Consider the following 26076-nt stretch of genomic DNA (forward strand, 5'->3'; position numbering starts at 1 on the left):
CATACCACTAATTAAACATACTAAGATGAGGCTTAAACCACAAATATGTATATAAAAACAATGGATATACCTGGAAAAAGAATCTGGCAGAATGAAGAGATGGAAAGATGGGAGAAAGAAGACTTATTGTGTACTTTTATAGAGTTTTGTAATGTAAAGAATAGGAAAAGGTTGTGGCAGAAAATTATATAAACATTGATCAACAATAACAAAGAAAATTATGATTAAAAACGTTTTTGGATTGTATTTAAGGAGATTGTGATTATTCATCTTCAATCTTAATTATATTGAATTTAGTGTAAAACAGTAAGTGTTGTTGGAATGAGTTTAACGGCAAAAACTAAAAGGATAAATAATTAAAGCTCAATAAAAGATACTCCCTCTGTCCCCAATTTATATGACTTACTTCCTTTTTAGTCAGTCCCAAAAAGAATGACACATTTCTATTTTAAGTAACAATTTGCCTATAAAATGTCTTTTTTACCCTTAATGAAATGATTTTACAACCACACAAATTTCTATCATTCATTTTGGACCACAAATTTTAAAAGTCTTTTCATTTTTCTTAAAGTTTGTGCCAAATCAAAGTACATCATATAAAATGGGACGGAGGGAGTAGAAAACTGTTGAGCTATCATTATTTTATTTAATTTAAGAAGTTTGTAAAAGACATTTTTAATTTTAAAGATTAGTGAAGGACATTTTCGTAATTCAACTTTGAACTAAAAACCTTCCCACTTTTAATATAATATGATTTATGAACCTCTAACAAAATTAATTGAACTCAATGATAGGGACATTGAAAATATTTTTCATGGATTCCAACCCCACTATCAACAAAAAAAAATTCTCTTTGATCAAATATTAATATCAACACTTGTGATAATAAGTTGCTGGAATAGTAAATACCTCACCTTCAACCTTAAGTTTCGGTAAGAGTTCGAGCCAGGGAGCAAAAAAGTGGGAGTTGGGAGAGAGTGAGGTAGCTGGAAGTGTTTGTACATAACCATTCTGGTTCAAACACAAGTTTTTTTGCTCATTTCAGCTATCAATTCGCCTTAGTAGATGTTGAATGTTACAGTATCTTCAAATCCCGCTACTCTAACACAAAAATTCATCACCTTTCTTGAAAAATGCAAATCAATTTCAGAGTTCAAGAAACTCCATGCTTTGTTAATAACCTGTGGCATTTCCAAGGAAACTCAATTCAGTTCAAGAATCCTCTGTTTCACAGCATTATCTGATTCCTCCAATATAGACTATGCTCATCGTGTTTTTCTACAAATTAAAAACCCAACAATCTTTGATTACAATGCTCTTATAAGGGGTTATTCTAACAGCAAAAACCCATGTAAATCTTTGTCTTTATTTGTTGAAATGTTGCAAAATGAGGTTTTTCCGAACTATTTTACGTACCCTTTTGTTGTTAAGTGTTTAGCTAAGTTGTGTGAGGTTAGAATTGGTAGGAGTGTTCATGGAGGGGTTTTGAAAAATGGGTTTGATGTGGATTTGTATGTTTCGAATTCGTTGATTCATATGTATGGTTCTTGTGGTGATGTTTTGTGTGCGAGGAAGGTGTTTGATGAAATGCCTGTGAAGAATTTGGTGTCGTGGAATTCGATGTTGGATGGGTATGGGAAATGTGGGGATGTTGTTTTGATGAGGGAGGTGTTTGATTCGATGATTGAGAGGGATGTTGTGTCGTGGAGCTCTTTGATTGATGGGTATGTTAAGGATGGAGAATATGCTGAGGCGTTGGCGATGTTTGAGAAAATGAGAGTGGAAGGGCCAAAAGCGAATGAGGTGACCATGGTGAGTGTTTTGGGTGCTTGTGCTCACTTGGGTGCGCTTGAGCAAGGGAGGGTAATGCATGAGTACGTGGTTGAGAATAAGTTGCCTATGACTTTAGTGTTGAGGACGTCGCTTGTTGATATGTATGCTAAGTGTGGTGCAGTAGAGGAGGCATTAGTTGTGTTTCGAGAGGCTTTAGGGAGAAAAACCGATGTCTTGATTTGGAATGCCATGATTGGAGGTTTGGCAACACATGGCCTGGTTACTGAGTCTTTGGAGTTGTACAAGGAAATGTGCATTTTAAAGGTGAGACCAGATGAGATTACGTACTTGTGTCTTTTATGCGCTTGTGCTCATGGAGGATTAGTTAAGGAGGCTTGGTGTTTCTTTGATTCTCTTGGTAAAGATGGAACGACAGCAAAGTGTGAGCATTATGCCTGCATGATGGATGTACTAGCACGTGCAGGTCGTTTAACAGAAGCCTACAGGTTTCTATGTGAAATGCCTATGGAACCGACTGCTTCCATGTTAGGTGCACTACTTAGTGGCTGCATCAACCATGGAAGGTTGGATCTTGCAGAAATAGTAGGGAAAAAGCTTATCGACTTGGAGCCATTTCATGATGGTAGATATGTTGGGTTATCTAATGTATATGCACTTAAAAAGCGTTGGGATGAAGCAAAAGCCATGAGAGAAGCTATGGATACTCGGGGAGTGAAGAAATTGCCTGGTTTCAGTGTTGTGGAGATCTTTGGGGCTCTTCACAGATTCATAGCACATGATAAAGCACACCCTGAATCGGATCAAATCTACACGATTCTAGATTTTGTTTTGTGGCAAATGAAGCTTGGTAGAGATTGTGAAGAGCAAGAACAATTGTTATGTGATATCAATGTAGGAATTGGTAATGGAGATGATAGCAGTGCCTTGCAGATGAATGATTTTTCGCTATAAGATCAAGATCACACAGTTCGTTTTGAGCAGTATAGGGCGGAGAGCCACCTATCGGTGCTATGATACATTATTGTACTACTCAGATTGCAGTGAATCTTCCTAACCATACGTTGAGGGTGGCTTAGAGAGCCCAGTAAACTCATTACTATCTCGTAAGTGCATTTTGCTAGAAGGAACTACTATGAAGCAAAGTAAATATGTACACATTTGAAATAAGGAAGCACATTCTTGTATACCAATAATGAGTTTTGCAAAGTGATCTAACTCTTTGTTATCGTCTCCTTTTGCAGGTCGTGACTGAAACAGGCTAACAGATTGAAAATCAAGATTCACAGCATACGCCAAACTTCCATTGCCATTGCAATGCACGTGTAGGCGTAGCTCACTCTATACATTTGATATTGACCCCTATTGATGTATCTATCTTGATTGAATACGATTGTTGCAGTCACAGAAATTTGGGACGGAATTCCTTGAAGAAATCTCAAACTTGAAGTAAAGTCCTGCTCATTTCGAAAGCTGAACCTTCTCCAACTTGCAAATGTGAATGCCTACAGATATCAAAATCCTTGACTATGTATTGGTATTGGTTTGAAATAATGTGCTTGTCATTTACTATGAGACACTATCTGATGTACAATTATAATACAGAACTAAAAGGTTTACAGGGAGACCTCATATTGGAGTTGATGAAGGTATATTATTGGAATAATCAGAAATGGTAGCATTGATCTTTTGAGTAATCATTCTCCAAGTGTGTTACCTGTGGTCTTGTCCAAATTACCAAAACACGAAACTTGTACAGTTGATCGAATGACATATTTGCTCAATTTCACATACTTTAACAGCATATTTGACCTTTTTTCACTTATTATCTGATAGGGTTATTTGGTGGTTGTCATTTAAATAAAGCACAAATTTGGACCAAATATTGGCCTTTAAGGGCATATTTGACCCTTTTCCAGAAAATGTGGCTGATGATGGTGATTGTGATTGTACAGTTACGATTGGTGGTGATTGTGCAACAATGACCAAAGATGAATGTTGTTCAGTTGCGGCAAGCAACAGTGACTGATGCTAGAGGTGGGTGGTCGTAGGTGGTGATGGTGGTGAACTGTGGTGGTTGTGGGGTAGAGATCCATGGTGAATATGGTTGCTGATGGTGGTGGTTAAACAAGATGAAGAACAAATGAAACTAATGAAGAAAGTAAACAAAATGCCAAGGAAACAGAAAATAATAATACTCTTTCCATTTCAATTGGTTAATCTTACTTTCCTTTTTAATCCATTTTAACCACAAGATTCAAAAGTCTTCTTTTTACTTTTTTAAACTCCGTATCAAATTCAAATCAGACAAACAAATTGAAATGGAGAGAGTATGAGAAAAGAGAAATGTAGGAAAACAGTTTTTTTAAAAGGAACACAAGAATTCATTGAAAATTTTCAATTCTGCCAGAGATCAAGGTAGCAGTCATTAGCAAATCCAGAAATGACTCAAATGAGTAGGTACAATTAGAAGGTTGAAATTCATCAAACACTATCCTTGGGAGCTGCAGGTGAGAGAGCCTTTCTTATTCCTCCAAAATAAGATATCACACATATTTGCCCATCAACACAAGAAGATCAACCAGATCTCATCAGGATAGCTTAAACGACAACGAAAGATAGAGGAGGTTCTATAGTTGAGACTCCAGTTATCAAAACTTGTCCCAAATCACCATACACCTCCTAAACAAGCTGTAAGCATAGCTTCTAGATCTTATGAAAGACCCCTCTTTTGTCAGAAATAGGTTCATCGTAGTTGCGCTTCATCAACCTGTAGTGGCGATTTCATTTAACAATGCAAAGCCAACAAATGAAAGTTACAACAAAAAAGCTTCCTCAAAATTGCAAGGAAGAGAAACCAAGTGTATCTAATTATGCTGCCACATACCGTTATTTCATACAATATTGGCCTGAGATGAGCTTATAAGGAGTGACATGGTCAGTGAGGATTCATATAGCCGACTCAACTTGTTTGGCGCTGACGCGTTGCAGTTGTTGTAGAATACTTTTCTCTGTATCAAGCAGGTCCTGCTGTAGTATGTTTGTCTTACCATGAGAGGGATGCATCTCTCTTCCAATAAACGTTTTAGCGCCTGATGCTTCATGTTTGCAGATCGCTGCTGCAATTTTTGCCAACATTATCCAGAAATCTATAGAAACAGGAAACTATCATTCTGAATGCAGACAATTTCATAAATTGGCATTCTGCAGTACCAACTACAACCTTTCCGTTGTTAAGAATTCCAGAATCATTTTCATTTTTTGGCAAGTCAATTTCATTCATGAACAAAAACCATTGAGAAAAATGTGTCATACGACTCAAACTCATTCAGCCAAAGTCATCTATCAATGTTGTCCAGTTATTAATAACTTTTTTTCTGTTTGCTACTATTTCCATGATCTTCTATGCATACTCTGTCACAAGCTTCATCCATCACAAACACAAAACAGATATCTATGAAGGCAATATAGACTTTATAGGTAATATGGACCACTGAAATATTTTGGTGTTGCATAAAAACTACATCATCTGTATTGTGCTTGAAAAATGTAATGTGTGTGTGCATATGAGATGAAACACAAAATGCACTTGGATACCAGAGACAGGATGAAATTGTAATGCATACGGAGTTGTACCTGAGATGCGCAGATGCCTTAACGGACTTAGTGACTGGTCCCACATACAGCCACCACGCTTCTTTGCTACTTACTAGAGTTCACACATCAATTCTCCTCAACATACAAAGTCCCCTCAAGCTTTTCAACCAAATCTAATCATTCTTGAAACATTTAATAAAACAAATTGAGGTCACAATAGAAAGAGTTACTTAGACAACGAGCAGAAAGCCGCAAGACACATACTCCTCAGCGTGTTGCCATTATATCAAATGTAGGGTCTAGCAATTTTCATTGACGATGAAATAATGAGTAGGAACTAGCCAGTACACCAAAACCAGCAAAGCGTAGAGCTCGACACTTGATGCTCTTCAATTCCTAACTTTCGTTCTTAATCCTATGCAACTATAGATGACAGATGAGGTCAAGACATCTAATATATCTTATCATGTCATCCAATTTCATTGACATTACAGAGTGCTGCAAGGTGACCCTCCTCCAACAGGATTTTTAAATTTGAGGACGTCCTTGGATCGGCTGACAGGGAAAGTATTGCCTCTTTGAGAATAGGACGACTCTTACTATTTAAATCTCGAAGAGACTCATCATGGACCACCTTTTGTAGTAGGTCACAAGCTTCATTAGGATTCATATTTTTTATAAAAGCATCTATTAGCACTATGTAGATCGATGGATCGGGTTTCATATCCTTCCTCTCCATTTCCTGCAGATAAATCAGAGCATCATCTGGCTTCCGACACTTGCACAGACCACTAATGAGAGCCATAAAAGTTATTCTATTTGGAGAGCACCCATTTGCCTCCATTTTGACCAAAAGACTAATAGCATCACTTGGTTTGCCGGCATTGCATAACCCATCTATTAAAGTGGTGTAAGTGATAACATTGGGCTCCCGTTCTTTTACATTCATCCTAGTGAGATATGCGATTGCCCGATCTACATCACCATTTTTGCACCACCCATCAATCAGTGAGTTGTAGGTAACAACTGATGGAATAAGCCCCTTATCCATCATTTCATCAAGAAGATTCTGGGCTTCAAGTACCCTTTTGGCCTTACAAAGCCCATTAATCATAATGTTATAAGCAACCACATCAGGGCAATAACCCCGAGAACAGATCCCTCTGAAAAGATTCAGTGCTTCATCCAACTGTTTAATCTTAACAAGGCCGTCTATGACTGCCGAATAACCAACTACATCAGGGAGAAATCCTTCTTGAACCATGTCAGCAAGAAAGTTAGAAGCTTTGACTACTTGCCCATCTTTGCAGAGTTTCTTCATGAGCAGTGTGTAATATTTTATCCAAGGTTGATGGCCATGCACACGCATCTCCCTCACCACAGCAAGGGCGCCTGCATCATCCCCTTGCCTACATAAGCATCCAAAAATTGAGTTGTATGTGTAATGTGTTGGCAGAAATCCTGACTGTTTCATCTCATCCAAAAGCTCATAACACTCATTGAGTCTGCTGGCCCTACTCAAGGAATCAATTAAATTATTGTAAAGTAGCACACTGCGTTTACAACCAATATGGTCCATATCTCTAAACAGGTTGAGAGCAATTTCCAACCTATCCGCACGACACAAACCATCAATAACTATTTCAAAAGAAATGGTATTAGGACAAGCAAGTTCCTTCATGGGGAAAAGATTGTCCTCATTAAAATCACCACCGGAGTCGAGACACGTTGATGCAGAAAGTAGACGATATGCTTTATCAGTTGAACCATTGTTAATAAGTCCTTTCAGCACAGAATTATACAACAACATCCTAGCTTTCAGATCCAGACTCTCATACCTCCCCTCAACTATCCGGATCATGTCTCTTTCCTCACGCACACAAGACATAAGGTCACTAAGTATTTTAATATCAGGATGGACTCCTGAAACATTCATATCCTCGTACAGCTGCATAGCTTTCTCAATCTCCTTATTCCTAGACAACTCTTCTATTAGCACGCCATAAACAGAAATGTCCAGCACAAAACCCAATTTCTTCATTTTATCCAACAGTTGCAACGCTTTATCTGTTTTACCTTCCCTCACAAAACCATGAATCAAAACAAAACATGTCTTCTCATTTAAGCTAATGTTAAGATCTTCTATCCTCTCAACCAACTCAAATGCCTTATCCACCTTACCCCACTTACTAAAAGAAACCAACAAGATCGACAAAACATGTGCATCGACCAATCCCTTTACGTGCATCTCATTAAACACAACCAACGCATTTTCAAAATTCCCCACATTACAGTAACACTGCAAAACTGGTGTGTAAGCATACTTATCTAGCTCCCACCCATAGCTACACATCTCCTTCAATCTCAGCTCAATTAAACCAACATCACCAGCCTTAGATACAGCATCTAACAAACAATTATAAGTAAAACAATTCGGAACACAAAGACCTGATTTTTTCATCTGATCAAACAACTCATTAGCCTCCTTAACCAACCCTTGATTACCCAAACACCTTATAAAGAAACCCAAACCACGAGGCGTAAAATAACACTGAAATCTAACTACATCATTAACCAACACTCTCATTGAGTCAATCTGTCGAGCACCTGATAAGCACTCTGCCATCAAGTTAAAAGTATGACAATTATGTCGGTACCCTTTTAAATTCGAAGCCCAATTAAAAAACAAATGAGCTATTCTCCAATTTCTAAGCTTTCTAAGAACAAATTCAACAATAAAAGTAGTAATATTTGAACCCAACTCATCAAGTTCTTGGCTTTTTGATGAATCACGAGGCTTAGTAAAGATGTGAACAAGTCTATCAGCGATTCTTGAATCGTCTGAAGAAATTGGGGGAAGGGGACTTGGAGGTTTTGGGCAAGTGGGTGTTGAAGAAAATGGAGAAAGATTGTGTTTTGTAAAAGGGGTTTGAATCAGAATGTTGTGGTGAGTCCATATGTTGAGGAGTTGTTTGAATGAATTGGAGAAAAGCAAATTGGGTCTTCTGATTCTACACAGAGCAGCCATTGATGTATTTTTGGGGAAGAGTGGTGAGTATTTAAGTGTGTAATGGGAGTGTTACTCCATTGTCCAAATTTCTTGGAACAAGAAAGTGTGATTGGTAAAATTGGAGAGCTTTAAAGGCTCATAGGCTTGGTTAAGAGAAGAGAAAATGATAAAAATGGACTTCTAATGTTTCAAAGTTTTTTTTTTTCGTTTTTCGTGCCTAACATGCTTTCTAACAAAAGTGACTCCTAATTTGGGAGCTTAAATCCGAAACATTCTGAAATCTCTGGTTAACTAGGAGATTCGAATCTAGAATATTTTGAAAACTCTGATTAAAGATGAAAAAGTACTTACCACTCCATTGCAACAAGAATTTGACTACCAAAAACTTTAATGTATGTATCACAATTTCAAACGATAAAGCTTGATTTTAATTATTTTATAATTTTTTCTCAAATAAATCACCACAACATTTGTTGGTAACATTTATGTTTCAAGTTTTAGTATGCACTATCGCATTTAAATTTGTCAAAACTATTAAAATCAAAGTATATCAACATTTGTTTATGAAATTTACACAAAATTTCAACTTCAATATTAATTGTTCATAACACATAAAAGGATTATATATCAATTGTTGATATCATATAAACAAGGGATTATTATAGCAATTGCATGGAGATATATAATTTATTAATTCGACACCCTAGGATAGTCCGATACCTTATTCATAACCTATAATCTGCTCATTCGGTAAGATTATATAAAAGCTAAAAGATTTATGTCATTTTCACAAATTGTGAGATTTTAATATCTACAAGAGAAAATACAACTTTAAAAAGCCAAATTACATATTCAAAAAAAATTTCAACTTCAAATCAACCTAATTTCAAACCATGATTTTAACCTAAGAAAAAGGTAGGCCATCATGAATCAGCTTTATATTTTTATTTTCTCTCTATCCAAGAAGCTCATCATAATCATGCTTGATCAATTTTTTACAGTTCAATTGAACATTGTTCTATCAGTTCTTCCAGTTTTGTCATTAAGTATACAACATATTCCAGCAACCAAGTAACTTAGTATCTGTACTTGGTAGAGTAATCTTTTGGTGCAATGACTAGACCCCGGCCTTTTCTGGCACCGCGATACACAGTCTCAACAATGTCGACAAATTCTTGTTTATCCTTAAGGGCCCAATTGATCTTGTTATTGTTCCCAGTGCCAAGATCAATCATAATGTGCTTGTTCCTGAAGAAGAACATGATGGTGGATGGATCATACAGCTCGTACATCGTGTTAAAATCAGGGACCTCGGTGATGTCAACCAGGTAAATCACAGCAAAGTTCTTGATTGTCTCTGCAACTGAAGACAGCACCTCGTCCATCTGGAGTCCAGAAAAAATACGGAATTAAAACTAAATTTTTACAAGGCAAAGAGTCTTAGATGCCTAAGAAAAGGCAGAAAAGCGTAGAGGTGTGCCATGATTTGAACATAGACGAGATCTGCAGCATTTGATATGCAAAATTATCGACGACACACTTGTTACTCCCCCTCCCACAAAGAAATGGAGGAAGCAGGATTACATCACCAACCTGTAATTGTGAACAAATTACCAGCCCACATCAAACAGCTCATGAAAGAGTAACAGACATATTGGTTTTGAGGTAAAGGTTAGTCATACCAGGACCACGGACTTACGACTCAAATTCCTGATAATGGCATTATGTGCAGGGAAGAGGAAATGTACTTCAAGAAAAATGTAGCCAATGAACCAATCACTCTTCTTTAAAAAAGCACTAATAATGCGAAATCAGTTCAAAGAAATGATTTCAGAATCTATCCACACAGGATGATCCGGAAAATTATAGTAGTGAGATGTGTGGCTCACTTCATTGCTGTTCTCACTTGTTTTTAGGATGTATTACGTTGGGCAAACATTGTTGGAAGATGTAATGTAGGATACATAGTCAAAATAAAACATGTAAGCATATCTTAGCATATTACCATTTATAGGTGGATGAGTGAGATGTTATGTTGCTAATTCTAGTCCTATATGATCATACTAGAGTGTCTTTCTGCTTGATTCTACATTTTTGTTGTTTCTACTTATTCTTTACTCAATTTTTTTCACCATGGCTTCTTCGCTACTGTATTTGTTTTACTTGAGCTGAGGGTCTATAGGAAACAACCTCTTCACCTTCGTAAGGTTAGCGGTAAGGTTGCATACACACCAACCTCCTTAGACCCCACTTGTGGGATTACATTGGGTATGTTGTTGTTGTTACTCCGAGCAACAACAAGATTTTGATCATCCCAGTTCATGATCTTCAGCCTCAATAGCAGCTTCTAGCACTTTTACTATCCTTGACTACGTTGTTCCATAATCCAATACCCAAACTTAATCAGTATACCTTATCACCCAATTCACCAAACAAGACCCTATAGATTAACTTCCAAAGAACCTATACTAAAAGTTAATAGATTGACAGGAAAAAAGTTTCAAGCTAAAATCACCAGTCCACCATTCTCATCAAAAGACAAAAATCACCTGTTCACCACAAAACCATTCAGTTTCCATTACACAATATCTCACTAGACATCTGATTTCGAAGATGGAAAACATATGTAAAACCTGCCTCAAATTCCGCAGGACTTAGATTACAGACTTATTCGCCACCTGTTGAATTACAAGCGTTTACAAGCTGCCTTTTTTTTTTTCTTTTATTACTAGTGCAGGGTAGCTATAAGCAAGAATCAACAACTCTCAAACAGCAAAGCTTCTTTTCTTTTTTCACAGGCAAAAACAATTTTGAATCACTTACAAAAGGAACCCAAAACAATACTCACACCAATGGCGGATGTACGTTTTAGGTACAGGTAAATCTATTTAATATGTACACATTATAAATATAGAACTCAGTAAGTCCAAAAGGCATTAGTTTAGAATCTATAAACATCAAATCCTGGATCCGCCTTTGTTAATACATACCACTTTCAACTCCACATCAAAATATGGCAAAATTAATTCTGCAGAACTTAATATAGCAATCAATCAACTACAACTCGACTACAAACTAACTAGGGATCGGTAGTGTGGGTCCTCTATACCCACATATATAAAGGATTCAGCATAATTAGCTAACATCTGGCCTACTGCAGCCCTCACCCTTTATCCGGACTTTGGACGGACCATGCCTTCCATACCTTAGTGCAGTTATATTCAGCATAAATAAGCAAATAAAAACTACTATCCCAACACTCTATTTCTCATCAAATATGACACAATCAGGTGATTCAACCCAATAAAAAAGTTGAATCAATAATCTTTTTCTGCCGTAATCAGTTAACCCAACAGGAACAACGAATTCATCAGACGTAGTGTTTCAAACGGACAAACAAGCCAGTCAAAGTTGTCCTTCCAAATAATCACCAATTAATCTAATCTGCTCCATTCTAGCCAATAAAGTTTCCTCTTTAATCAAGTCATCAATTTAAACGCTTCTATCTAATTCAAAACTAGTTCGAGTCTATTACATGAATCCTCTACAACTGCAAGATTCTTCTTTTCACTAATTACCCATTTCCAGTAATTTCCCATTTATATGTTCAAATGCTTATATCTAATTCCAAACAAGTCGTTGACTATATGAATCTTCTATATATGTTCCAAGATTCTTCTTTTAGCTAAAAACCAAACAAATTTCATATAAAAAAATTGTTCATACCATAGTAGTTGAGTCGACTATACGAATCCTCTATATCTATTCCAAGATTCTTCTTTTAGCTAAAAACCCAAATAAGAAAATTCGAAAAATTGACAATAAAAGGTTAATTGTAAGGTACCTGCATACAAGTATCATCCCAATCATGGCCAAATCGAATGATTACAAGGCGTTCTTCTTCAGCAAGAATAGCTTGATCCACTGCCCATCCAGAGTGAAGATGTGGCAACAAATACGACATTTTTATCTATTGCTGATTTGATTTTATGCTGAAAAAAAAAACAGAGAAGAAGCTGACACAGAGAGAGAAGGAGAGAAACAGAGTGATGAGAGGTCGATATGAATATTTTTACGGGTACCAAAAGTGCTACTCCTACGAGGGTCTCGAATGTGCTAGTACCCTTATTAGGGCTTGTTTCGTCGGAAACACGTTATCTCGAAATTAATTATGTTATTTACTTTTTAATGTGAGATATAAATAATATCACGATTTCGAAATAACTAACCATCATAGCAAACGAGTTCTTAAGGATGGTTTGCTAGGATTGATAAGGATCTGATAAAATATAGGATTATTTAATTTTGTATTTAATTAGATATTTAGATGTGTTTGTTAATCTAAAGATTATTTATTCCAATTTATGTACTATAATATGAAGGTGGACCTATATGTGAACATACACCTGTCAATTTCGGAAAAAAATATTTATATACGCGTATATCTATTTTGAGAAACTGACAGAAAGTAGAATATAATTAATCGTGCACCATGAGGAGCTGGTACAAGTTAGAGAAATCACTCACGAGACCAGGGTTTGAATCCAACTAGTGCCTTATTTCATTGGTTTTATTTTAAGTTTAATTTAAAGCTTATATTTGAGTCATTAATGACCAATCGAATACTACATTATCCGTTAATTATTATTGAAAATTTGCTATCGGGCTAAATTAAGATAATATTGATGCACCTCGATAATATTAAAGCATCCAAAGTCTTCAATCCTGAGTTGATCTCCGAGTCCATATGTACTATTTGATTAGGAGTATTAGTAAGTGGAAAATTATCTCTTTATTCAAAATTGAACTCATAGCTACATGTATGTATATATCTTTTTTTTACTTTTGTGTTGCAAATAATTGAGTTTAGTTCTTTAATGTCTTTTTGTTTAAATAGTTGACTTATGAGCGATTTTCTCTTTTTTCTCGTTGACTTATGAGTGATTTGCTCACTATTTCATTTTCCAAAAATCGCTCCACACTATGCGAGTTTGAAAGTTTTTTTTTTGTTATTCTCGTTGCACACTAAGCGAGTTCTCAACTTCTTTTATTATATGCCCTCATAGTAATCCCGTCATTAATTTTGAAAAAAATTATTATTAGGAAAAGAATGTGTTTTTTTTAAAGAGAAATAATATACTCCTATTTAATTGAAAAAAAGACAGTTTCGACTTATTAAGTAACAATAAGAGCATTCTTATATCAAACTATTGAAGACAATGATATTTCTGGACCAAAAAAAAATAGAATGTTGAAATAATCCAAGTTGATTGATGGTTGGAGAAGCCAAGTTGATGAAGGTGAATGTCTTCAAGTGACAGCTTCTTCTCTGTTGATTTTACACACTATTTATATGGAGTAAAAGAAAAAAAAATGAAGAAAGTTATGTAGGATTGAGATTTACCTTTGCTATTATAAAATACGTTTCACGTCTTTCATTCTCTTCGGAATCTCCTTCAGTTTTGGACAATCATAGATATGAAGACCTTTAATGAGAGGCATTGCACTTGTGCCTAAATGCCATCTTTCTAGGTTGTAAAGATCATTAAGAGTAAGGAGCTCTAGTTGACTGAAACTGTTATCGCTGCATGCTATTTCTTTTCCTTCATAAGCTTCTTCTAATTCGAGATTCCTTAGGTTTGGCAACATTCCCAAAATGGGCATCGGATCTTCTGTCAGGCTTGACTTCCAAAGAAGCATCATTGTGATGGAATTTGGAAACAGAGGAAGTTTGTTTATTCTCCCTTTTAACCACAATTTCTGGAGCTTTTGACAAGAATTAAGAAATTCAAGGGATGGGAATGGAGATGAGTGATTAAGCTCACTCGACAATGTGAGAGTGCTAAGGTTTTTCAAGCTGCTAATGTTGTTTAGGGAGTAAGAATCGCTAATATAATGCATGCTTAATTCTCGAAGATTGACTAAATCAACAGGGTCAACATCTTCCCACTGATCACAACAAACACCTTTAAGAACTTGAAGGCTAGTGAGTTTGCTTATACGTTCTAGAGGTTCTGAATACCGAGCAACTAAATGTCTTAAATTTATTAGGTCAACTGTTTTTGGGGGTAGCTGGCAAAATGATCTGCCCTCATTGACAACAGCAAGTGTCTGTAAATTCTTGAGGTTGCCAATGGAAGAGGGAAGATCACGGATACCTCTCAATCTTAAGAACTTGAGGTGGTACAAACTCCCTATGGCTTCAGGTATAACACTACCTTTAATATCCAAGTACAACACATATAGATGTCGAAACACATCTATATGTTGGAACACATTACAAATATCTGGATCGAAGAACATAATTGACCTCAACTTCAAGTTAGAAAGATCTAGTGATGAGAGGTACCTTTCTCCTTCACTGTGAATGCCATGTCTGATACATAAAGAAGATATGGAGTGGCTTCTTGGATCATAAATGTCAAAGAAGTTCACCTCCAATGCCTTTTGTATCGCAAGATCACGAAGTAAATCATGAACCCTACATTCAGTAACTTTTTCCCAAAATGTTTTAGCCACTTGAACCAAACTTCTTCTTATCAGCTCATTCAAGAAGCCTTCAGCGACATCCTCCATTCTTTCTTCTCCTCTTGGTACGAAACCCTCGGCCATCCACAACCATATTATGTTTTCAGCCTCGACCTCTTGATCTTCTGGAAAAATACCAAAGTAGAGAAAACACTTCTTGAGCGCAGTTGACAAATCGTTGTAGCTTAATGAAAGAATGCAGGAGATTTCAATAGATTTATCTTCTTTAATGTTCTTCCAAAGGTGATCTTTCACCTTGTGCCATTCGCTTAGCCCCTTTTTATGCGAAAGTAGTCCGCTCAATACAACAATCGCAAGAGGTAAGCCTCTACACTTTTCCACCATATCCTTAGCTAGACTTTCCATTTCTGGAACCATTGCTCGAACATCAAGTAGTTTCCTACAAAAGAGATCCCAACTTTCTTCTTGGCTTAGGAACGAAGTTTATGGACAAAACCTCTGTCGTCTGCTCTTTGAGCCGACATCCTCTTTGCGCGTGGTAATAATAACTCTGCTGCCATTCTTGCTATCCGGGAATGCTCTTTTCAAACTCTCCCATGCTTCTCTCTGCCATACATCATCAACCACCACAAGGTATTTGCGTTCTGTTAATAGCTTACGAAGGTGATTTTCTAGATTTGTTTCTGCCATCTTTTCCACCAAATCAAGAGTTTCCTTGGTGCAACCTTGGATGGAGTTTATGATAGTCTTAAGAAGATCCATTGTGTTGTACTCTTGAGAAACACATATCCAAGCACGTGTAGGGAAGCTTGAGACTATATTAGGACTTTTGTAGAGGTTTCTAGCAAGAGTGGTCTTGCCTAATCCGCCCATGCCATGAATGGAGAGGACACTTCGGCGAGGCTCTTCTTTGAGAAGTTGAGCTAGCAATGTTTGTACAACATCCTGAAGTCCAACAAAAATGTAATCCTGGTCATCCACATATGAAGTAGTTCTTCTCAATGTTCTTACCATGGCAGATTGATTACTTGGTCCTTCTCCGGCATTAATGATATTTGTAATACCATAAGTCTCTCGTTTGCGAGAGATATCCATGATTTGTTGCTTGAGTGATTGAATCTCCTCTGCGACATTGTAGAATTTCTTCTCCTTCCAACAGATGCAAGCACAAACCTTAAGACGACTAGCACCTTTACCAGCCTCGAAGCTGTAAGTCTCGAGTATAGCAACAGCGTCATTAGCAATAGAGTTGATCTCAAACACCCATTGTTGAATTCTTTGATCTCCACTTTGTTTTTGTTCTGCATCTATTAGGAATGACTGCATGAAGAGTAGCTCATTTTTCATCCATCTAATTTCATCTCTGAGACTTCTACGCAGGGAAACTTTCTGTATTAGGAAATCACCCAATTTTTGAACTGCAAATGACACAAAGGCATCAGCCATATTTTTTATTGAAAAAAAAGGTAAAGTGTGTATGGAAGCAGTAGATTGAGAGTTTGATAAGTGATTGAGAGATGAATAATATTGTTATGATGGAATTGAGTATTTAAAGCTTAAAAAAACAGACAGGGGAAAAAGTGTTAAAGTAGAAAGATGATAGAGTTAAGGTTAATGGTAAAGAAAAGTATATATTCTCTACTAACTGCAAGCCAAGAATTTTAAATTGCATCACACAAGTTATGCTCAGTGTACTGGCCAAGCCAAAAGTTTCGATAACAACGTTCAAGATTTATTATATATGTATGAAAAATAATTTTTGACTTATATATTTTTTACAATTTTCTATATACATTGTATAATTTTTCGACGAAGAATGTCTGACAGAACACCCTGAGCTATATGTGGCTACGCCACTGCTTCATTTGCACAAGTTGTGTGTTAATATATACAAGAAATTATGTCCCAAGGCACAAGTCCCCAGGGTAAACAACAACAACAGGGTCTGGAGAGGACAAAATGTATGCAGACCGTACCACTACCACGTGGAGGTAAAGGTTGTTTCAGAAAGGCCTTCGGCAATAAGTCCCCTAAGGCAAATATCACGATATTTCTGTACTTTATACTTTATTTAAAAAGACATACTATCATATTAGATTAGATTTTATTATTCAGAAGAGTTGGTTTAATTGTTCCTCCACCTAAATCACTTTTAGCTAATTAATTATATTCCATTTGCCTTATTTTATCGAAACATGTTTGGCTAGGTACGCCATTTTAATCGGGACTAGAAGATTTTAAAATTTTCATGGTATCAATGTGGTCATAAAATCATATTATTAATAGTAAATTTAGTATGTTCAAAATTCATCTTTAAATAATAGATACCTTTCTTTTCTTTTTAACTATCCTTGTTAGGGGAATCTATAGGAAAAAATATGATAAACATGACTTCTCAATTTGAAGATTCGTTTTGTAACTTTGAAGAGAAGAAATAAAATATTTGATAAGTCAGCACAAATTAATTCGAATTCAGCCTTGGAGGTTATTCCATAAAGATTTTGTAAGAGCTTGAAGGTCAAAATCTCAAAATTGATTTCCTGAAAACGAATTTTGTTTTGAATTGGTGATTTCTCAAAAGAATTGAAACTTCGACAAGACTAATAATATAAAATTTGAGATTATTTGGGTAAAATTAGAATTAGTTTTGGACTAAAGTTTTACTTATAGTTCGTAGAAATTTAAAATTACATTCGAATTATATAAAAAATCATATGATAATCATATAATGACGGATGAGTTATATGTAAATTGTTTTTTAAGTTTGGTATTTTATTGTAGTTGTATTTTTTTTGGGTCTCCCACTCAGTTTCTGATACCCGCTAGAGCTTGACTATCTCAAATTCGCGCCGCGTAGGGCCAATTGAGGGGAAGCGCTCTCTAACAAGCAAATTCCATAGTACTCTTTAATATAAAAATATTTTTTTCTTTTACTAATTAATTCAAAGAAGTAGAATACTCTATGGTTAATTCTTGCATAAAAATTGGGAAAAGGCACAAGTACCCCCCTAGACTATGACCAAAATCCCAGAAACACACTTTAACTAAACCAAGGTTCTATTACCCTCTGAACTTAGTTTTTTGTAATTTTGTACACCTTTTGTCTTACGTGGCACACTCCGTGACTCCACACAATTGAGGTGCGTGGGAGATATTTGGATGCCACGTAAGCCAAAAAGGTGCACTAAATTACAAAAAAAAATGAGTTCAGGGATTAATAGGACTTTAGTTTAGTTAAGATGTGTCTCTGAAATTTCGGTCATAGTCTAGGGGGTACTTGTACCTTTTCCCAATTTTTATGCAAGAATTAACCATACTCACACCAACTGTGGATGTACGTTTTAGGTACAGGTAAATCTATTTAATATGTACACATTATAAATATAGAACTCAGTAAGTCCAAAAGGCATTAGTTTAGAATCTATAAACATCAAATCCTGGATCCGCTTTTGTTAATACGTACCACTTTCAACTCCACATCAAAAGATGGCAAAATTAATACTGCAGAAACTTAATATAGCAATCAATCAACTACAACTCGACTACAAACTAACTGGGGATCGGTAGTGTGGGTCCTCTATACCCACATATATAAAGGATTCAGCATAATTAGCTAACATCTGACCTACTGCAGCCCTCCCCCTTTATCCGGACTTTGGACGGACCATGCCTTCCATACCTTAGTGCAGTTATATTCAGCATAAATAAGCAAATAAAAACTACTATCCCAACACTCTATTTCTCATCAAATATGACACAATCAGGTGATTCAACCCAATAAAAAAGTTGAATCAATAATCTTTTTCTTCCGTAATCAGTTAACCCAACAGAGAACAACGAATTCATCAGACGTAGCGTTTCAAACGGACAAACAAGCTAGTCAAAGTTGTCCTTCCAAATAATCTAATCTGCTCCATTCTAGCCAATAAAGTTTCCTCTTTTATCAAGTCATCAATTTCATAGCTTCTATTTAATTCAAAACTAGTTCGAGTCTATTACATGAATCCTCTACAACATACACCTGTCAATTTCGGAAATTTTTTTATTTATATACGCGTATATTTATTTTGAGAAACTGACATAAAGTAGAATATAATTAATCGTTGACCATGAGGAGCTGGTACAAGTTAGAGAAATCACTCACGAGATCAGGGTTTGAATCCAGCTAGTGCCTTATTTCGTTGTTTTTATTTTAAGGTTAATTTAGAGCTTATATTTGATCATTAGTAACCAATCGAATACTAAATTATCTGTTAATTATTATTGAAAATTTTGCTAAAGGCCTAAATTAAGATAATATTGATGCACCTCGATAATATTGGAGTATCCTAAGTCTTCAAGTTGTGTGTTCAGAGAAGAAATTATGTCCCCCAGGGCAAACAACAACAAGAAGTAGGGTCTGGAGAGAGCAAAATGTATGCAAACCGTACCACTACCTCGTGAAGGTAAAGGTTGTTTCAGAAAGGCCCTCGGTAATATGTCCCCTGGGGCAAATATCACGATATTTCTGTACTTTATTTAATAAGACATACTATCATATTAGATTAAATTTTTAATCAGGACTAGAAGATTTTTAAAATACATGGTTTTTAAATTTTCATGGTATCAATGAGGTTATAAAATCATATTATAAATAGTAAAATGAGAAATTTTAAATTTAGTATGTTCAAATTTCATCCTTAAATACTAGATACCTTTCTTTTCTTTTTAAGAATCCTTGTTAGGGGAATCTATAGGAAAAAATATGATGAACATGACTTCTCAATTTGAAGATGCGTTTTGTAACTTTGAAGAGAAGAAATAAAATATTCGATAATTCAGCACAAATTAATTCGAATTCAGCCTTGGAGGTTATTCCATAAAGGTTTTGTAAAAGCTTGAAGGTCAAGATCTCAAAATTGATTTCCTGAAAACGAATTTTGTTTTGAATTGATAATTTCTCAAAAGAACTGAAACGTTGACGAGACTAATAACATAAAATTTGACATTATTTGGGTAAAATTTGAATTTGTTTTGGACTGAATTTTTAATTATAGTTGGTTGAAATTTGTTTTGGTAATATTATCCATGCTTAATTCTGGAAGATTGACTAAATCAACAGGGTCAACCTCTTTCGACTGATCACAACAGATGCCACCAACAACTTGAAGATAAGTGAGCTTGAATCTACGTACCAAAGGTTCTGGATACCGAGCAACTAAATGTCTTAGATTTATTAGCTCAGCTGTTTCACTGGGTGGTAATTGGTAAAATCCCAATCATGGCCAAATCGAATGATTACAAGCCGTTCTTCTTCAGCAAGAATACGACATTTTTATCTATTGCTGATTTGATTTTTTATGCTGAAATAAAAAACAGTGAAGAAGCTGACAGAGGGTGAGAAACAGAGTGCTGAGAAGAACGGCTTAGGGGTACTCCTGCAAGGGTCTCGAATGTGCTAGTACCCCCTCTTAGGGCTCGTTTTGTCTAAACACGTTATCTCGAAATTAATTATACGGATTGTAACTTAATGTGAGATATAAATAATATCACAATCTCGAAATAACTAAATATCCTACCAAACGAGTCCTTAAGGATGGTCTGCAAGGAGGAATAAAGGAAAACTAATTTCGATTATTTGATTAGATATTTAGATGTATGTGTTAGGTAGTCTAAAGATTATTTATACCAATAGATGTACTATATGCAAAAAGTAGACCCACATGGTGCACGTGCACCCGTTAATTTCAATTATATCTATATATATATATATATTGAGAAACTAACAGAAAGTAGAATATAATTAACACTGATCCCATACGATGCATAAAAGTGTCCTTGAGTCGCTGGTACGAGCTAGAGAAATTACTGGCGAGACTAGAGTTTGAATTCAGGTAGTGCCCTATTTCACTGTTTTTATTTTAAGTTCAACTTAAAGCTTATATTTGAGTCATTAGTAAAAAAAAGGGAGGTGGAGTTGTGGTAATAATGATGAGATAATTTATTTTATATATATGATAGGGTGACACGAAATAACTAATTCCATAAGATTATTCCTATATTTATAGAATAACGTTGTCTATCACATGCATCCTCATATCAACAAACGTTCAAGGGCCATTGTAGAAGGTGTATGATTGTACATGGAGTATGCTTTTATTTCTTTATGTCCTTTAATAACGACGTTATATCCTTTTTCCTTAATTATATGTATTGGACTTGGTAGCTAATATAAAAAATTGTGCTTTGTGTTATTGTGTAAGTTGAAGGCAAAGTGTAATTTCTTTATAATATATAATTGAGGAGATGGATCTTCAAATATAAACTGAAAACACTTTTCAACTTAATTAACATTACAAAATTAAATTAAGGACATCAAACTCAACAACACAATTATTTCAACACTAAACCAATGGCCACAAAAGAAGAACAATGAATGGAAAGAAATGAAAAAAACCATCGAACAAGGACTAAATCTCAATAAATCGTCACAACAAAAGATATGCAGGCTCTAGTCTATTAGCTGAACGAGTATTGTTTGTATCTCATCGAACAATATATCAACAAATTCGACTTGACCTTCAATACTACCATCACAAGTAGTCATCAAATATACTCTTGCAAGCCTAACACAAGCTGTATCACAATCTGAATATTCTACATTTGAACTACAAGTAGCATTGACCATAAGCTAAAGCATCATTAGGATAAGGAGATGTTATGTAATAATCGATCATAACCTTGTTTTGGTGTCTCATTACTTAATTCTATAAGAACATATATAAGACAAACTATCTGAAAATGGACCATTTTTGTCATACATTTCACCATTGCATGTATGGTCCAATAATTTAGACTCTGGAAATTCACTTATCACAAAACAATTAAAGTAACCCATGACTAAAATTATAATTAGGAATGTGGTTAACACTCTAATTCTCAAAATTGAACTCATAGCTATATGTATATATTTTCTATTACATTTGTGTTACAAATAATTGAGTTTAGTACTTTAATGTCCTTTTTTGTTTAAATAGATTTATCCATCCTTTGATTTCTCCACCAATGAAAATTAAGTATTCCATAATTTATATTTTATAAATTATATATGTTGCCGGCAAATAAACCACTACTATTACTTTGCTTTGATATTATAAATCCTAATGCTTGGTATAATTTTTGCAAAGAGAGATTATTCATCATACAAAGATAGATCCATTAAAAGCAATTGATGATTAATAGTACTGATCATGCAATGTTGTTATTATTATTGGATAATTTGGATTTCTAATCATTTAGAATTATTGGGTTTTAAAATTAACAATTTATATGTATTATATATAGGATTTAGATCAAAGCTACTGAATTCAGCTGAATCCATAACTGAAAAACTAGCTCCACCCTTGCTAGTTGGATCAGGTACTCTATAGTGATTATTGTGCATTCGATTTTACAATTTGATTGTTTTTGTTATTTAGTTTCGATCATTCGATTTTCAAACATGATGGCTCAACGTGATTATTGTTCCCTTCGTCCTAATTTTTATGAAAGTATAAATTATAGTTTGACTCTAAAAAAGGAAATCATGACAATTAAAAGTGAACGGAGGGAGGAGTATATATTATCTTCCTTTTTTTATTCTTTATTTTAAAGTTAGTTATAAAAACTCGTTCATGGGTTATGTTTGGATGGTTAAATTTCGAATCCAAAGTTAAAAAAACATCACTTTTTCTTTCAAAATACATAAAGGGCCATTCAATTTTTAGTTTAATCAAAAGGGACACTTCGCTAGAGAAGAAGCGAGATATGTTTATGCTATAACTATCATTAACGGCATAAAAAAATTGATCACCTCGCTGACTTATGAGCACTTTTCTCTTTTATTTTATCTTTTTTCTCGCTACTTATGAGTGATTTGCTCTCTATTTTTCCCCTCAAAAATCATTATTAGAAAAAGAAAGTGTTTTTAAAAAAAAGAAATAATATATTTAATTGAAAAAAAGACATTTTTGACCTATTAAGTACAACAATAAGAGCATTTTTAGACCAAACTAGTGAAGACAATCATATTTTTTTAACCCCTTTTCTGTTAATTAAATCATCACAAAATCCCCCCCAAAAAAAAAAAGTTCTCTTTCAACACATTTTTCCACACACTAACAAAAACAGAAAGAAATCAAACATTCAAAAACTAAAAAACATTCAAATAGGTTTCCATTATCAAATAAAACCTCGCATATGGTTCTAAAGATCCACTGCATTTAATTTCTCTTCAACATATTTCATTCTCTCTGGAATCTCCTTCAGTTTTGAGCAGCGACTGATAGCAAGACTTTTAATGAGAGGCATGGCACTTGTGGCTAAATGCCATCTTTCTAGGTTTGAAAGATGATAAAGATGAAGGAACTCGAGTTGACGGAAGCTGCTATCAATGCACATTTTTTTTTTTCCATTATAAGCATCTTCTAACATGAGATCTCTTAGATTTGGCAACATTCCCAAAGTAGGCATCGGATCTTCCATTGATTTTGACTTCCTAAGAACCATCATTGTGATGGAATTTGGAAACAGAGGCAGTTTCTCTATTCTCCCTTTTAACAACAATTTCTGGAGCTTTTGACAAGAACTAAGAAATTCAAGGGATGAGAATGATTCATCCAATTTACAAAACAATGTGAGACTACTAAGGTTTTTCAAGCTGCTAATGTTGTTCAGGGAGTAAGATTTGGTAATTTGATCCATGCTTAATTCTCGAAGATTGACTAAATCAACAGGGTCAACATCTTTCCACTGATCACAACGAACGTCTTTAAGAACTTCCAGACTAGTGAGTTTGCTTATACGTTTCAGAGGTTTTGAATATGAAGCAACTAAATGTCTTAGATTTATCAGGTCAACTGTCTCGTGGGGTAGTTCGCAAGAGAATTCCCCTTGATCGACAACAAGTGTCTGTAGATTCTTGAGGTTGCCAATGGAAGAGGGAACATTCCAGGTACGTCTCAATCTTAAGAACTTGAGGTGGTACAAACTTCCTATGGCATAAGGTACTGATACAGAAGAACGACTGTAAACAGACATATCCAAGTACAACACATATAGATGCTGGAACATAATTGAGCTCAACATATGAATATTTAGATCGAAGACCATAATTGACCTCAAGTTTAAGTTAGAAAGATCAAGTGAGGAGTACCTTTCTCCTTGACTATGAATGACATGTCTGATACATAAAGAGGATATGGAGTGGCTTTTTGGATCATAAATGTCAAAGAAGTTTACCTCCAATGCCTTTTGTATTGCAAGATCATGGAGTAAATCATGAACCCTACACTCAGTAACTTTTTCCCAAAATGTTCGTGCCACTTGAACCAAGCTTCGTCTTATCAGCTCATTCAAGAAGCCTTCAGCGACATCCTCCATTCTTTCTTCTCCTCTGGGTATGAAACCCTCTGCCATCCACAACCATATTATGTTATCAGCCTTGACCGCTTGATCTTCTGGAAAAATACCAAAGTAGAGAAAACACTGCTTGAGCGCAGTTGACAAATCATTGTAGCTTAAGGATAGTATATTAGAGATTTCAATAGATTTATCTTCTTTAATGTTCTTCCAAAGGTGATCTTTCACCTTTTGCCATTCGTTTTGCCCCTTTTTATGCGAAAGTAGTCCGCTCAATACAACAATTGCAAGAGGTAAGCCTCTACACTTTTCCACCATATCCTTAGCTAGACTTTCCATTGCTGGAACCATTGCTCGAACATCAAGTAGTTTCCTTACAAAAGAGATCCCAACTTTCTTCTTGGCTTAGGAAACGAAGTTTATGAACAAAACCTCTTTTGTCTGCTCTTTCAGCGACATCCTCTTTGCGCGTGGTAATAATGACTCTGCTGCCATTCTTGCTATCCGGGAATGCTCTTTTCAAACTCTCCCATGCTTCTTTCTGCCAGACATCATCAACCACCACAAGGTATTTACGTTCTTTCAATAGATCACGAAGGTGAACTTCTAGATCTCCTTCTGTCATAGTTTCCAACAATCCTAGAGTTCCCTTGGTGCGACCTTGGATGGATTTTATGATAGTCTTAAGAAGATCCATTGTGTTGTACTCTTGAGAAACACATATCCAAGCGCGTGTAGGGAAGCTTGAGACTATATTGGGACTGTTGTAGAGGTTTCTCGCAAGAGTAGTCTTGCCCAATCCGCCCATGCCATGAATGGAGAGGACGTTTCGACGAGGCTCTGCTTTGAGAAGTTGAGCTAGCAATGTTTGTACAACATCCTGAAAGCCAACAAAAATGTGATCCTCATCGACATATGAGGTTGTTCTCCTCAATGTTCTAACTTGATTGCTTGGCCCTTCTCCAGCATTATTATTGATATTTGTAATACCATATGTCTCTCGCCTGCGAGAAATATCTATGATTCGCTGCTTGAGTGATTGAATCTCCTCTGCGACATTGTAGAATTTCTTCTCCTTCCTACATATGCAAGCGCAAGCCTTGAGACGACTAGCACCTTTACCAGCCTCGAAACTGTATGTCTCGAGTATAGCGACAGCATCATTCGCAACAGAATTGATTTCAAACACCCATTGTTGAACTCTATGATCTCCACTTTGCTTTAGTTCTGCATCTCTGAGGAAAGACTGTATGAAGAGTAGCTCAGTTTTCAGCCATCTAATTTCATCTCTGAGATTTGTTCTCAGTGAAACTTGTTGTATTAGGAAATCACCCAATATTTGAACTGCAAATGACACAAAGGCATCAGCCATCTTTAGGAATATGGAAATTAATATTTTTTGTAAAAGGTAAACTGTGTATGGAATTAATATTGAGAGTTTGATAACTGATGAATAATGTTATAATGGAATTCAGTATTTAAAGCTTTAAAAATCCGACAGAGGAAAAAGTCTAAAAGTAGAAAGATGATAGATTTGAGGTTAATGGTAAAGAAAAGTATATATTTTCTACTAACTGCAAGCTAAGAATTTAAAATTGCATGACACAAGTTATGCTCTAAGCCATAACTTCAATGTAGTAGCGAAGCCAAAAGTTTCGCTAATGATGTTCAGAATTTAATATATATGTATGAAAAATAATTTTTGACTTATATATTTTATACAATTTTCTATATATAGATAATATAATTTTTCAACGAAGGGTGTCCGACTGGACACTCTGAGCTATATGTGTCACAAGTTGTGTTTTAAG

General features: G+C 35.3%; 3 protein-coding genes and 2 pseudogenes across 8 annotated transcripts; 1 reads left to right on the forward strand and 4 right to left on the reverse strand.

The window, feature by feature from the left end:
* The first annotated feature begins 909 nt into the window (after nucleotides 1-909).
* LOC102593843 (pentatricopeptide repeat-containing protein At5g08305) lies at nucleotides 910-3481 on the forward strand. Of its 2 annotated transcripts, XM_015314378.1 has the most exons (3): nucleotides 910-2897; nucleotides 3036-3116; nucleotides 3194-3481. In XM_015314378.1, the coding sequence occupies exon 1, from the start codon at nucleotides 1066-1068 to the stop codon at nucleotides 2743-2745; it is 1680 nt and encodes a 559-aa protein (XP_015169864.1). In that variant the 5' UTR covers nucleotides 910-1065; the 3' UTR covers nucleotides 2746-2897; nucleotides 3036-3116; nucleotides 3194-3481. The 2 variants fall into 2 exon arrangements, with proteins under 2 accessions (XP_015169864.1, XP_006359300.1); XM_006359238.2 differs by having other exon boundaries at nucleotides 3036-3481.
* A 693-nt stretch (nucleotides 3482-4174) lies between these two features.
* Nucleotides 4175-8531, reverse strand: LOC102594158 (putative pentatricopeptide repeat-containing protein At5g08310, mitochondrial). 5 transcript variants are annotated; one of them, XM_015314372.1, is made up of 4 exons: nucleotides 5653-8531; nucleotides 5428-5561; nucleotides 4679-4940; nucleotides 4175-4561 (listed from the first exon to the last, which is right to left on the reverse strand). In XM_015314372.1, the coding sequence occupies exon 1, from the start codon at nucleotides 8414-8416 to the stop codon at nucleotides 5858-5860; it is 2559 nt and encodes an 852-aa protein (XP_015169858.1). In that variant the 5' UTR covers nucleotides 8417-8531; the 3' UTR covers nucleotides 4175-4561; nucleotides 4679-4940; nucleotides 5428-5561; nucleotides 5653-5857. The 5 variants fall into 5 exon arrangements, with proteins under 5 accessions (XP_015169858.1, XP_015169857.1, XP_015169859.1 ...); XM_015314371.1 differs by having other exon boundaries at nucleotides 5428-5570; XM_015314373.1 differs by having other exon boundaries at nucleotides 4679-4907; nucleotides 5428-8531.
* A 748-nt stretch (nucleotides 8532-9279) lies between these two features.
* Nucleotides 9280-12488, reverse strand: LOC102594936 (thioredoxin-like protein YLS8). The gene is made up of 2 exons (XM_006359242.2): nucleotides 12243-12488; nucleotides 9280-9783 (listed from the first exon to the last, which is right to left on the reverse strand). The coding sequence occupies exons 1-2, from the start codon at nucleotides 12360-12362 to the stop codon at nucleotides 9475-9477; spliced, it is 429 nt and encodes a 142-aa protein (XP_006359304.1). The 5' UTR covers nucleotides 12363-12488; the 3' UTR covers nucleotides 9280-9474.
* Nucleotides 12489-13579: 1091 nt separating this feature from the next.
* Nucleotides 13580-16396, reverse strand: LOC102587330 (disease resistance protein RPP13-like; annotated as a pseudogene).
* A 6545-nt stretch (nucleotides 16397-22941) lies between these two features.
* On the reverse strand, nucleotides 22942-25772 carry LOC102595593 (disease resistance protein RPP13-like; annotated as a pseudogene).
* Nucleotides 25773-26076: the final 304 nt, after the last annotated feature.

This window comes from Solanum tuberosum, unplaced genomic scaffold, assembly GCF_000226075.1.
Source record: "Solanum tuberosum cultivar DM 1-3 516 R44 unplaced genomic scaffold, SolTub_3.0 scf00296, whole genome shotgun sequence".
Taxonomy (NCBI): domain Eukaryota; kingdom Viridiplantae; phylum Streptophyta; class Magnoliopsida; order Solanales; family Solanaceae; genus Solanum; species Solanum tuberosum.

Bases quoted from the DNA above. Each gene is read 5' to 3' on its own strand.
- LOC102593843 (XM_006359238.2), top strand. From the start codon at position 1,066: ATGTTGAATGTTACAGTATCTTCAAATCCCGCTACTCTAACACAAAAA.
- LOC102594936 (XM_006359242.2), bottom strand. From the start codon at position 12,362: ATGTCGTATTTGTTGCCACATCTTCACTCTGGATGGGCAGTGGATCAA. The intron at 9,784-12,242 runs GTACCTTACAAT...TCTGGACTCCAG, and splicing joins GGGATGATACTTGTATGCAG to ATGGACGAGGTGCTGTCTTC.
- LOC102594158 (XM_015314372.1), bottom strand. From the start codon at position 8,416: ATGGCTGCTCTGTGTAGAATCAGAAGACCCAATTTGCTTTTCTCCAAT.